Genomic DNA, 14,298 nt, shown 5'->3' on the forward strand with positions numbered 1-14,298 from the left:
CCTGTGTCCAACTTACATTGCTAAAAATAGGCAGGCAGGATAAGAATCATCCTCAAGGTCATAATCCTGAAGAAAAAGATTCTGGCATGTATTTTTTTTTTTTAACCTAGAAACATCTCAGCACCAATTACAGTACTATTTGTGATAGGTTTCCCTTTGGGCCAGTGACCTTAATTTAAAATAAGGACTCACACAGCATCCTGTTTTTCACCCCAGGAAAGGAATCCTTATCAGTTTTTTCTTTCAGTGAGCTGTTTTGGGCTATTGTTTCATGATCCCCCCATATACTTTATGCAGCTGAAAGTCAAACTTAACTTTGGAGGCACTGCCCTGGAGACAAGTTTTCTCTCCTATCCCTTGGAGACCTTGATGAACTATTGGTAAGGAGAATGGGTGTAACAGGGCCAACCCTTAAGCATTTGTTCAACAAGTATTTCAGATTTGAAATATAGGTGGTAGGAAAGCCAGCTGGGTAGTCCTCCTTGGAGGCAGAAGCATTTGTAAACTAAGGTAAGATCTTATGCCCAAATACCCATATTAGAGACATTTCCAGTCCACATTGAGAGGTTTCCGGGAACCACTTGAAAAACTGGGTTAATTCCATTGTTTTAAGTAGATCTTGGTAGGAATATTCCCTAGAGAAGAAAGATTGGTCCTCATAGTACACCATGAGCAATTAGTGGACTTTATAAGTTGACTGTTTAGTTACTTTTCTTTTCCTACCTGGAGAGATGGTGCCACAACCCACTCTCCTTCTGACTCTCTCCATTTTTTTTCCCTGTTGTTTTCCCAATAGCAATAACAACAAAAATCTGTTACCAAGTAGTGTCAGAATGCATTTTCAAGCTAGAAAAAAGCAGAAACTTTTAAAAGTATATCACAGGACTTGGTGTCCAGGCAACCTATTAGTTATATAGCTTAAAAGACTGGCTTCATTGCCTTCAAATTAGAGACCCAGATTATTAGCATGTGTAGCTTTAGATGGCCAATGATTTCCATACTGTGACTTGGAGTAAAATATCACAGACATCTTAGGGATTTGATTGACCATACATGGACTCTCATGCTGTTTGTAGAAAGGAAGCTCTCTTTCTAGATTCACGTTACAATTATGGGTCCAAGATACCTCTACCCATTGACCTATAGGTTGATATTCATATATTCCATGAAGCTATGTGCCAAATTTGCTATGAATACATTTTGATGCACAAACACTGTCATTCTAATCACTTCACGATGGGCTACGGTCCAAATAGATGAAGCACCTTTAAATGAGACTGTACAGTTCAGTGTTTAAATGCATAAACTTGACATTAGACCAGATCTTCAGACCACTGCTCACCTAACTGTGTGACCTTGGCCATGTTATTTACCCATCACTGTCTCAATATTCTCATCTGTAATCACAGAGATGCTATTAGTACTTGGATAACAGTTATGAAGAATAAGTGTATGTCCGAGGCAAGCTCTCAGTTCTTGTTATTTTTGCATTTAGCTTACTTTTAAAGACCCCCTTTGTGTTTACTTCTTAACAAATAGGAAGCTGAGTCAGAGACCCTTCAAAGTGTTTTTTATATTTTCAAAAGTCAACAGTAGGACTATCCATGTTACTTCAGTGACACTCTATCTGAAGTGACCATTTATCTTTCAAGAATTGCACGAGGACAATCCATCCATCTTACCCAGATTTTGGAGCAGCTCAAAGTATTATTGACTCTGGGTCTTTCCTCACCTGTGCCAGTTCAAGGCTTATGACTTTGAGGTGAAAGGCCCTGTAAACCATTAGCAATCACCAGCCTTGCAAGCCATTTATTTCTCTTCAGGACATATTTATTAGGCTATATGTACTGTGTAATTGAAGCAGACTTCTCCATGGCTGTAAAGTTGTACAACTGTATTCTTAATCTTCCTAACAAAATGCCACCTGACGTAGCATTGGGAGCTCACTTAGTCCAAACGTCAGAAGTCTAAGCATCTCTTTAAATTATGGTGGCTGTACTATTTAATAATGACCATTATGAGGTCCCCAAAGGAAAGAATGTCTTCATCTTTTTAGAGACATTGAGTCTGATGCTCCTGTTCTTGGCAGCTGGTATCATATTTGCTTTGAAAAATTATGCTGCAGGGTTGATGATGGTATTTGGCTAGAAGAAGGAGATAAAAATCAAACATAGCTAAATTAGTACCATTTTTCATTTTGCTTTATGGATTCAGTTTTGTGATACATTGTGTTTATAAGGTCCTTCAGTGGAAATGTACTCTAGTTTTAACTTGGCATTGAGTTTATGCTGGCACACTAACTTTGTTTGAAGGGACGGTAACTTTTTAAAAAAAGGTCATCATTATTATTCAATCAGGAATCAGTTATTGCATGTTCCAACGTCTTGACCTCATGTTTAGGTGCTTCAGTGGTCATTGTCCCCTCTGCTCCCTTCTTCACATTGGATTTGCTTTTTTCTCTCATACTTCCAAGAGCAGTGGAGCTCCCTCTTATCACAGCACTTAGTACTGATCACATTGCATCATAACTGTTATTTTGCATCTTTCTCTCTTTAAAAAAAAGAAAATTATTGTTTTGGCTGTACTAAGTCTCATTTGTGGCATGTGGGATCTAGTTCCCTGACTAGTGATTGAACCCAGGCCCTGTCTTAAAAGAGAAAGAGGTGGGACTTCCCTCATGGTCCCCTGCATTGGGAGCTCAGAGACTTAGCCATGGGACCTCCAGGGAAGTCTCACCTCTTTCTCTTTTAAGACAGACTATAAACTTGTCCAGGTCAGGGCCATGTCTGATTTACCTTTCATGCTTCAATAGGCACTTGGCAGAGCTCAATAAATCTTGAATGGATGAATAGGTACATGGACAGTCTCGTCTCATGATTCAGGTCTTATTTTAAATACTCTATTTAAGAAAGAGATGCTTGGCCACTGAGTATAAAGTAGCCATGCATGCCAGGCACTGCATGTTCCATCATCCTGCTTCAGTTCAGTTCACTCGCTCAGTCGTGTCCGACTCTGCGAGCCCATGAATTGCAGCACACCAGGCCTCCCTGTCCATCACCAACTCCCGGAGTTCACTCGGACTCATGTGCATCGAGTTGGTGATGCCATCCAGCCATCTCATCCTCTGTCGTCCTCTTCTCCTCCTGCCCCCAATCCCTCCCAGCATCAGAGTCTTTTCCAGTGATTTCAACTCTTTGCATGAGGTGGCCAAAGTATTGGAGTTTCAGCTTCAGCATCAGTCCTTCCAATGAACACCCAGGACTGGTCTCCTTTAGGATGGACTGGTTGGATCTCCTTGCAGTCCAAGGGACTCTCAAGAGTCTTCTCCAACACCACAGTTTAAAAGCATCAATTCTTTGGTGCTCAGCTTTCTTCACAGTCCAACTCTCACATCCATACATGACCACTGGAAAAACCATAGCCTTGACTAGACGGACCTTAGTTGGCAAAGTAATATCTCTGCTTTTTAATATGCTGTCTAGGTTGGTCATAACTTTCTTTCCAAGGAGTAAGCGTCTTTTAATTTCATGGCTGCAGTCACCATCTGCAGTGATTTTGGAGCCCAAAAAAATAAAGCCTGCCAGTGTTTCCACTGTTTCCCCATCTATTTGCCATGAAGTGATGGGACCAGATGCCATGATCTTAGTTTTCTGAATGTTGAGCTTTAAGCCAACTTTTTCACTCTCCTCTTTCACTTTCAACAAGAGGCTCTTTAGTTCCTCTTCCCTTTCTGCCATAAGGGTGGTGTCATCTGCATATCTGAGGTTATTGATATTTCTCCCGGCAATCTTTATTCTAGCTTGTGCTTCTTCCAGCCCAGCGTTTCTCATGATGTACTCTGCATATAAGTTAAATAAGCAGGGTGACAATACACAGCCTTGACGTACTCCTTTTCCTATTTGGAATCAGTCTGTTGTTCCATGTCCAGTTCTAACTGTTGCTTTCTGACCTGCATATAGGTTTGTCAAGAGGCAGGTCATGTGGTCTGGTATTCCCATCTCTTTCAGAATTTTCCACAGCTTATTGTGATCCACACAGTCAAAGGCTTTGGCATAGTCAATAAAGCAGAAACATGTTTTTCTGGAACTCTCTTGCTTTTTCCATGATCCAGCGGATGTTGGCAATGTGATCTCTGGTTCCTCTGCCTTTTCTAAAACTAGCTTGAACATCTGGAAGTTCACGGTTCACGTATTACTGAAGCCTGGCTTGGAGAATTTTGAGCATTACTTTACTAGTGTGTGAGATGAGTGCAATTTTGCGGTAGTCTGAGCATTCTTTGGCATTGCCTGTCTTTGGGATTGGAATGAAAACTGACCTTTTCCAGTCCTGTGGCCACTGCTGAGTTTTCCAAATTTGCTGGCATATTGAGTGCAGCACTTTCAGAACATCATCTTTCAGGATTTGAAATCTCAAAAACGAAAGAATGATCTCTGTTCGTTTCCAAGGCAAACCATTCAATATCACGATGATCCAAGCCTGTGCCCCAACCAGTAACGCTGAAGAAGCTGAAGTTGAACGGTTCTATGAAGACATACAAGACCTTTTAGAACTAACACCCAAAAAAGATGTCCTTTTCATTATAGGGGACTGGAATGCAAAAGTAGGAAGTCAAGAAACACCTGGAGTAACAGGCAGATTTGGCCTTGGGGTATGAAATGAAGCAGGACAAAGGCAATAGAGTTTTGCCAAGAGAACACACTGGTCATGGCAAACACCCTCTTCCAACAACACAAGAGAAGACACTACACATGGACATCACCAGATGGTCAACACTAAAATCAGATTGATTATATTATTCTTTGCAGCCAAAGATGGAGAAGCTCTATACAGTCAGCAAAAACAAGACCGGGAGCTGAATGTGGCTCAGATAATGAACTCCTTTTTATTCTGCTTAATTTCCTTTAAAAAAAAAAAAAGTTAAGTGATTTATTTGTTTATTGGCTGCACTGGGTCTTCACTGCTGCACACCCGCTCTCTCTAGTTCTGGCAAGTGGGGGCTACTGTGTTGCAGTGTTTAGGATTCTCACTGTGATAGTTTCTCCTTGTGGGCCATGTGCTGTAGAGCGCAGGCTCAGTAGTTGTGGCATATGGGCTTAGCTGCCCTGAGGCATGTGGAATCTTCCCAGACCAGGGATCAAACCGTGTTCCCTGCATTGGCAGGAAGATTCTTATGCACTGACCACAAGGGGAGTCCTATCCTGCTTCATTTTCTTCACCAAAATTATCACTCTGAAATTATTTGTGGATTTTGTTTTTCTATTTCCCCACAGAATGTGAACACTGCAAAAACAGGTTCAGTTAAATGCTGTATCTCATGCCAGCTCTTGGCACCTAGCAGGCCCTTAGCCCACTTTACTTAAATGAGTGAGTGCATTTTCCCTAATTTCCTTCCTGCCTTTAGCGAAAAAAGTTAGCGCCAACTGTACCTACCTTTTTCAGTTTTCTGGACTGTCCTTATTAGCATTTCACTGGTAAGGTGAGGGCAAATTAAATTTGTTTTGTGGTTTATATATTATGTATTGAACAAAACAAACGAAATACTAATTGATAGAGAATGGTGCAGATGGCTTTTTTCCAGAAAGGTTACTGGCCATTAATGTTAATTGTTCAGAGCCATTGGTTTGCAATCGAATGATCATCACATCTGCATTACCAGGAACATCACAGATTTTCTCACTCCCTTTGCCCTGTACCTCTTCCCATCTGGATCTTAATGATCTCTTGGTATTTGGCTCCCTCAGCATACTACTCTATCCTCCACCAGTAAAAGCATTACCTGCTAGTTTCATAATTTTTTCATGCAGCAGCATTTTTGCACATAAGTATTAGTGTTCTGGTGTGTTCTTTAATGCAGTATCGCTCCTCAATTTTTTTTCTTAGCTGTGCCCTTTAGATCTTCCCAAGAAAGAAGGAGAGGAAAGCAGTGAAACCTTCCCCTTTCTGCTTGATTCTTCTCATTGTCCCCTCTATTTGCAGATGAAGTATTTTGCATACCCTGTTCTTAGAGACACAAACTCAGCAGAAATGAACTTCATTCTAGGAATTGCTTCTAACACCATACTCATGTGCTTGAACAAGATGATTTAACCTGCAGATCATATACCCCAACAGAAGGGGCTTCTCAGGCTCCCTGGTCAAGGTTTCAGACGCTCCTTGAATTTGTATGCAAAACTGTGTGCTTCTCTGCAGCTTTGCTTCAGAAAGGCTCAACAGCTTTGTATCCCATTTTCAATCGAGGCCATGGCCCATAATTTAGTAGTACAGACACTTGAGTAGAAATGGCATCATTGAATCAAGAGAGAGCTAAAACAAACTCCAGTTATTTTTTAATCTAGCAGTGCACTAAAGCCAGTAGGTATATCCCACTGTCCAAGTACATTCAGTGTGGCTAAATGTTCAATAAAAATTAACTCTTTATGATTCTAGTTGTAGTGTATATAAATTATTGGAAAACACCAAAAATAAGATGAATCACCTATTCATCCTAGCAGTCTGGAAGGATATTTTAATACATCTTTCTGTAGTCTTTGGGTGTGTGATGTATGTGTATGATATAACATTTTTTAAAAACGAATTTATATTGTCTGGCGGGTTTTAATCTGCTTTTCATGTCTTGTCCCATGTTGCTTGATAGTCTTCACTTTTACAATCCATTCATTTTTAATCAATTCATAATTTTCCATCTTGTTGATATAACAGTATGCTTGCTCATTCCTCGGTTCTTGGAAGTTCAATTTGTTTCCATTTCTGCCTTCTTTAAATAACACTGTGTGGAACATCTTTTCTATGTATATCTGTGTGACACTCTTTGTGTTCCCTTAATACAAATCCTAATGATAAGTTTACTGAGTTAAAGTCAGTTGTAATCTTTGAATCCTGCATTTAGCGTTATGCATTGTTAAGTCTTAGAATAAGAAAGAAAACTTGTAGGGTCTGAAATGAAAATGTGCTCAAAAGTAGTCTTATTCTCTTTGAATTCTAAGACTAGCCTCTGACCAAGTTCTTAGTCTTCTTTCTGTGGCTTTTCTGTGAGCTACCTCTGTCTTTCTGAATATATATAAGTTCCTTGCTCCTTACACATGGCATTACCATGTTCAGCAGTGGTAAATGCATCATTTTGCTCTGCACACTTCTAAGGAATCCCTGGTGTTTGATGATGTAAATTAGTGACATAGCATATGTTAGAATACTGAGGCAGAAACCAAATGTTTCCATTAAAATTCTCAAATCTAGAGACTAGGTGAAAAGGGGAATGACTATCACAATGAAAAAAAAAAAGGAAATTGATGACCCAGTACATTTTTCTTATTTGAAGATCCACTTTGCTTTTGACAATGACTTTAACATTCCCCCCTTTCAAACCCTTTGTGCAATTTTTCTTGGTTCTTTCAGAGAGTAAGGTTGGTAGACATTCTCACTTCCTTTCAGCCTAGAGGAAATTAGGTCCAGCGAAGTCCAATCTCTTTCCCAGCATCTCAGGTTTTATTTATCTTGGTGACAAAATGGGAAAGAGATTGACTTCTGTTTGGCTTGCCTGATACCCAGCTGAGCTATCCAGTGTCTTCCCTATTTCCATCTAGTCAGTAGGACAAACACAAGTCTTAATCTCAACAGGATGTTTAAAGAAACTCAACGTGTATATATTCATTTGGGGAAAAAGTAAGCAACTCTTGGAGAAGAAGTCAGTAGTGGCTCTAGAGATTTAAAAATGTAATAAAATGTTCTGAAATTTGCTGCATTTATCTTACTTAAAGAGGCAGTATAGACCTTATTGTGGGATCTGTGAGTATGTATATGTTCATAAGTAAATAAAGCTTTTCTTGTTGTGGAAGATTCTAAAATAGGTAATAAAGCCATCCATGATATCATTGGCCCAAGAACACACGGTTTTAACATATAAATTTCTGTGCTTTATTCCCAAATGCTTTGTATTCTGTTATATTTTTACTTTTTTCATATAAACTTTCATGTACAACCATTTTAAAAATTCACCAAGAATAACACTTGCCATTTAGTTGTATGAGAACACGTTCAGTAGCATAGTTTATGGCCTTGATAGCTAAAGGAAAGAGATTCCTCCTCCTCCTCATGTTAATTGGTCATTTATCAGTCACTAGCAGATCATTTGCCATTTGTTTTCTCCAGAGGCACACCTTGTTCATTGGAAACTTTAGAAATTCAGGCCCCCAGGTTTTCTCACTTCTGTAGATCACACCCAGAGTGACACTTTGAAGGTACACTTTCCTGTGAAATTTCCTGGGATCCCTTTGAAGTTCCAGGCTCTAAGAGCAGATGGTGCTGTCCATGGATTTTTTCTTCTGCCTCTTCTCAAAATCCCCCTTCCTTTCCCTGAAGGGAGCAGATGAGCCCATTAAAACAGGTGCCCTTTCTGCCCATATGCCTCCTATGTAGTATGTGACATGATTTCTACAAGACGGGCTTCCTGCTTCCCCTGGGAACACAAAGTTTACCTTTGTCCTAAGGAAAACCACTGACATGCTGTTGGTATGGGATGGTTCTGCTTTCTGTGGCCCATCCAAGGTAGGATGGCCTGCAGTCACCTCCAGCTAAAGCAGAGCCACCTAGCAGGGTTTCTCAGTCTTGGAAAATTCTGCCGAAAAGGGATCTCTTTTAGTGCTTTCCATTAGGTCTTCACAGCTATTTTCAGCCCATCTGAATAGCTTTGGTTGAAATAAATTATAAATTGTTCATCAGGAGCTTGGTTCCAACATTCATATTCATTAGATTTTAAGGTTTAATGATGATGTGGACCTAAAACAAATCTTTGATTTCTTCTTTTTTTAGCAGTCAAATGGAGTCTCTTGATTTTTGACTTTTTAAATACTGTTTTGTGGGCACATTTGGCTCCTGTCAATGGTGTGGCTTTTTTAAAAAGAAGAGTTTTGGCAACTAGCCAGCACAGAAGAGCAAATCCCTCTTTATTTGTAAAACAACTTGCTGGGTCACTTGAGCCTGGGATTTTTTAGAAGTGTCCATGGACTGCTTCTTCAGAGCAAACAGACTAACTGGTTACCACAATATGCTGTAGACTGGTTGATTTTGTACAGTTAATGGAAGGGCCATTAATTAATGTTTAGTTTATTGCCTCAACAAGATGTGAATATGTTGTTGTGGAAAGAATTCTAGATTAAGTCTGAAGCCTGCTTAAAATAGTCCATCCACTCCCTGCCCCTTATTTCCCCACTGGAAATACTTCACTTGCCAATATTTGTGTGTGACAGTCCAGAGCACGGAGGTGTCTGAATCTGTATAATACCCATCTCTTATGCCTTCCCTTCAGCTTCATGCTGTTCTCATTCAGCATTATAGTTTGGAGACCATTCATGCTGTCACTAATAGAGATAGCTTGTACCTTTTAACCTCTGCTTCATAGGTTGGCTGTCCCTGAGTTTATCTAGAACTTCCAGTCGTTTCCAGATTCTTTTTGTACTAGTCACGCTGCAGTGAGCAGCATGTACCTGTAAAACTTTGAATGTGGGTGTGAATATTTCACTATGATAGAGGATCCAAAGTACCCTTTATTTTATATATGAAAATCGTAAGAGATTGAGGATTTGAGATGGTCAGAGTTTTAGGACTGATAAGCAGAGTGTAAATTGAAGTCGTTTTCCCTGACTCCTCCGAACTAGTTGTAGATTCTTTACAAAGTTTTGTAGAGGGTTGTTGGAATCCTGGGCGATGACAAGTCTAGCAAAAGCTCACTCCTGTGAAGTATTGTTTATTCCAATGCACTAAGATCAGTCTGAATTAGAGAAAAATCTATATTTAAAGATGTAATATTAGACCATTTTAATGTGTACACAGTGACTCAAAACTAATATCACTTGATAAAATTCCTTAAGGGAATCTCATTAATGAACAAATCAAAGCACCTAATGATTATTTTTAAGAAAAAAATGACACATCTAAATTGCTCAAGACAGTTATTCTCATCCATAGGCAAAATATTTCCCCTAGCATGTTAAAATGCAATATATATATATATTGCATTTTATATATATAAATTGTTACAAATAATAAATATTAATATAGTCTATAAATATAAAGAAATATATATTTTTATATATTGCATTTTAACATGCGAGGCAAATGCTTTCTCCTAATTAGAGTAAGATAACCATAACCATTTATTTTTCCTCCTGAATGGTGTAAATTAGCAAAGAAGGGTAAAAGGGTTGACATTTGAGGTCCCACCTGCTCTATGCCAGGTTTGAGGCTTTTAAACATTTTGTCTATTAAATTACCCCAAACGGGCACAAAGAGTCTTTAGTCTCTCCGTTTCCTAAACTGAGGAATGAAGGACGGTAAAGCAACTGACTGAAGTTAGCCTACGCAGATTTGCCAGAATTGAGAGAGTGGTAATCCTTGTCCTACAGTGGCATAGTTCCCTTAAAAGAGTCCTCAGACCTTCTGCGTCAAAATCTCCTGGGATATATTTTCATTCTGCAGGTTCCTGGGCCCCTGACGGTGGGCCCTGGGATTCTGCTCTGGTAAGAAGTTGCCAGGTCCTCCATGTGCGCTCTGAAGTCCCAGAGCCACTGTGCCAGACCGTGCTGACCTCCTTTCAGTGAGATGACAGTCCATCCCAGAAGAGTGGCCCCGCTGCCCATGGGGCCGAGCAGCCCCGCCACGCCCTCTTGCAGGCCCCATTAGCAGTGCTCCTCTGCACTTCCGCCTACTCACCCACTTCCGCCACCTCCCCCTACTTGCATTGGACTTAGCACGCCTCGTGGTTTGACAAGTCACTTCTAAGTAGAGGTGAAATCATCACTACCTACAGATCGTGTTCCAAAAAAGGTTGACATTTCCGGTGCAAAGTCATCAGATCCCAATACATCAGGACCTGTATTGTGCCTAACACAGGTGGAATCTGCGTTTTGCAATCTAACCTTGGCTCAAACCAAAAATTAAAAAAAGAAAAAAAGAGAGAGGACAGCTTGCAGAAATGATTACTTTTTAAACACCGATAAACGCTGTGCTTTTCCTTTCCAGCCCTCCTTGGCCACACTCTTCTTGGTGACAGGTTTCCCATAAGTCTGCCCCTAATGGCTGCTGAGTTTCCCAGAAGTGAGAGCAACGGTCCCTTTCAGCTCTCCCTCTCCCAGTAAAGACAGTGGGGGGGTTTGGAAGAGCCTGCTAGGATCTGTGAGCACCTTTTCTCCTCTGCCTTTCTCTTTCTACATTATTATCTTTTTCTGTCAGCACCATGAAATTTCTCTTTTTACTTCCTAACCATCTGCTTTCGAGGGGCTGGTCCTGGGAAACTGAATAGGAGTGTACTTGCACGAGTGACGTGTGGAGAGGTGTGCCATGATCCAGAGGGGTTCCTAGACTGGCTTAGGTTTGTGATCTGTATGTGCTGGCAAAAGAGGATCTGTCTTTGTTTTGGTATTCAGCTCATCCAAATAAAGAAGGCATTTCCTCTCCTAAAAGGCAGGGGGGAAAAAAAGACTGAGAAAAAAATTTCTTTTTTAATTTTGACCATGGACTCCTCTGAAACTAAATATACACCCCCTTCCTCTGTCCTGATTGGTCCTCATCAACTGACAAGTGGATCGTGTGGAAAGGAAATATCTTGGACTTAATTGTAAGTTAAGTCTCTCTTAATCCAGAAGAGCATTTGAGATTCTGTCCAAGTGTTCAATTTCCCAGGCCGCTGAGGTCTGTGAATTTCTTTTCCCAGCCTCCAGGCTGCTGCAGTACAAGTCAGCATAGCTAATGCAGATAGATCTCCTGCCTCTCGCTCTCCTCCTCCCTCTGCTTTGATTCGATATGAACAGCCTGGTAACTCCGATGCTGGGGAGAAATCTGACATAACTCTGCAGATGGCTAGGTTGCCATGAAACACCTGGGGATTGTTCTTTAAGGAAAAGGTAACATTTATATGCTAATGATTTCTCCCCCCCCTCCCCCCTACCCCTTCCCTCCTTGTTGCATTTTTTCCAGGACTGCCAGTTCCCAAGAAGAGCCCAAAGTCGGTAAGGACTTGTCAGTTACTTGATACTGGTTTTTTGGGGGGTGGAGGGTGGGAGGCTGGTGGTGGGAGCAGATGCTATCTGGCTGGACTTCACTAAATGTGTTTTAGAGTGGGTGGAGGAGACAAGAACCAAGGCTCATTTTATTAAGTTCTGGAGCTCCATTTGGTATAGAAGGTATTATCTGGGTTTGTCTTTAACTGTCCAGTGATTTGTAGGCAGGGTGCAGAAGCCTGGATAAAGAATGCACGTTTGTAATCTTCTCTGTATAAATGCTTCACAACTCTCATTCCAATGCATGAGTCTCTTAGATGTTTTAACTTGATATAAATGCTATTGTTTCTTTTGGGAGGAGGGAAAAAAAACCCTCCACCTGCTTCCTGAATAGCATTGCTCTCAACTGGTGTTTCCAGCCATTCACATGGGTGGATTCCCTCCCTAAGCTTTCTTATGCACTGGATGATAAATTATTTAAAAATTGTAAAGCCTGTAGGTTTACGGAGGAATAACTCTGTCCTGTGTATATGCCCATGCTCACATGGAAAATGCCCCAGAACTGAGAATAAGACATTTTCCCCTCTGTGGAAATGTCCTTTGTTGTTTTTCCGGCTTTAGCGGCATTATGCTGCAGGTATAGGATTCTTTAAAAAAAAAAAAAATCAATGTTATGCTGTCCTTTCTAATCTGGTTTCCCTGAAGATGCATTACCTAGTTGACATGTTAGCTAATAGCTTAGAGGCTCTAGTGTTTTGCTTGGTGGTGGTGAGCTTCTACTCCCAGGGCACTGACAACAAATTAAAATGCTACTTAAAAACTCAAAATCTGGAACTCCGGTGCCTGTGCAATTGATCCAGGTGAAAGAACTTTTCCCAAATCTTTAACACCAAGATACAGAGAGAGGAGTGTGCTTCCTTGTGGCTTAGAATATTAGGGGGCGGGGGAGGGAAAATTGACAACCTTCTGCCATCCGGGAGCGGAGAACCCTTAAAAACTTTGCAGCTTATGTGCTGCAGCTGAATTTTTCCACCTGTCTCCAAGACTGGCAGCGAGAGGCAGAAGTTTATTCATGAGATGAGAGAGGGGGCTTCCTGCATTCATAAGCCCTGCTCCTAAGTTCTCCAAAGAGAAAAACCTGCAATAATTGATGTGATTCCAGTGGCATGATGCTATGGTGATGGGAACATGTGACTTTGTCTGCCTCCCTTGTCATTTTGTGTTAATGTCCAAGCTGAGAAGGGCTGGTCGGTGTCCGTGTTGGAACTATGGAGATTCCAAAGCCTCTGTGTGTGTGTGTGCATGTGCACACGTGTGTGTGTGTATGTGCATGCATATGTGTCTCCCCATCCCTGGGTCATAGTCCAGAAACCTTTTCAGCCTTCAGAAAAAAATAGAAGCACAACTGAGAGAGGTGTCACATGAGCTTGAGTTATCAGGAGTCATCCTTTTTTCTCCCCCGCCCCCTGGCATGCTGCGTGATGCATGGACTTACTTTATGCACTCCACATGAAATGGAGTCTTGACATGGAGCGTACTGGGGGAGAGAGCAGTTTGGCACAGGCAGGATGACATCAGTAGCAAGGTGTTCTGTGTTGTTTTGCATTCCATTTAAACTTGCTGTGCAAAAGGATCTTTGTAGATTCATTTGCATCTTTTTTTCCCCCAACACATTGTGGAATTTCCTGCTGAACTTAAAGGATATCAAACAGGTATAGGGGCCCGCATTCACCAAGTCAGTTAAGAATTCCCCATGACCGTTTATTTTTATGGAAGCTGTGTCATTAGCAAGCAGCAAACCAATTACTCAGGCTACATTCCTAGGGAAAAAGCCTCTCTTAACTGCTTTGCCCACAGTCTGCTGGCTCTTAATTACCACAAGCTAAGAGACTGGTGTGTTGCTGGGTTAGAAAAGAGCCAGCCCCCAGCTTGGGGCTTGTCCTTCCCTGGTTTCTCTGCCAGGACAGGGATGGTGGTTTTCACAGCATTGCTGGCACCCTCTGGCAGCTGCTGCACAAAACTGGGGGGGCTATCAGCCAAGGTCTGCTGTTGCCAGTTAGAGCCTTGCTAACATCTGTGATCAGTAGGAGTTCTGTACAGGTGGGTTGAAAGCTGTTCCCCTTTCCCAGTATGAATTTTGATGAAGTCCTGCCAGAGAGACAGATGACGATGAGATTTTTTTGGGTAGGATGGGAGGAAATCCGTGGGGAAGTTGAATGTCCTGGTTCCAGAACGCCATTCCCATAGTGACAGACAGACAGGCTGCAGAATGAAATGTACACTGTCTGTGCCTGGGTTATGATACGCT

At 41.3% G+C, this 14,298-nt stretch overlaps 1 protein-coding gene across 23 annotated transcripts in view; it reads left to right on the forward strand.

Moving 5' to 3' along the window:
- The window catches only part of MAGI1 (membrane associated guanylate kinase, WW and PDZ domain containing 1), a 645,192-nt gene that overhangs the window by 585,968 nt on the left and 44,926 nt on the right, over nt 1-14,298 (forward strand). For all 23 annotated transcript variants that reach the window (XM_061396466.1, XM_061396472.1, XM_061396468.1 and 20 more), the window contains one exon: nt 11,968-11,999. In XM_061396466.1, the coding sequence (XP_061252450.1) occupies nt 11,968-11,999 (32 nt within the window). The remainder of the gene's footprint in view (nt 1-11,967; nt 12,000-14,298) is intronic.

Source organism: Bos javanicus, chromosome 22 (assembly GCF_032452875.1).
Source record: "Bos javanicus breed banteng chromosome 22, ARS-OSU_banteng_1.0, whole genome shotgun sequence".
Lineage (NCBI taxonomy): Eukaryota > Metazoa > Chordata > Mammalia > Artiodactyla > Bovidae > Bos > Bos javanicus.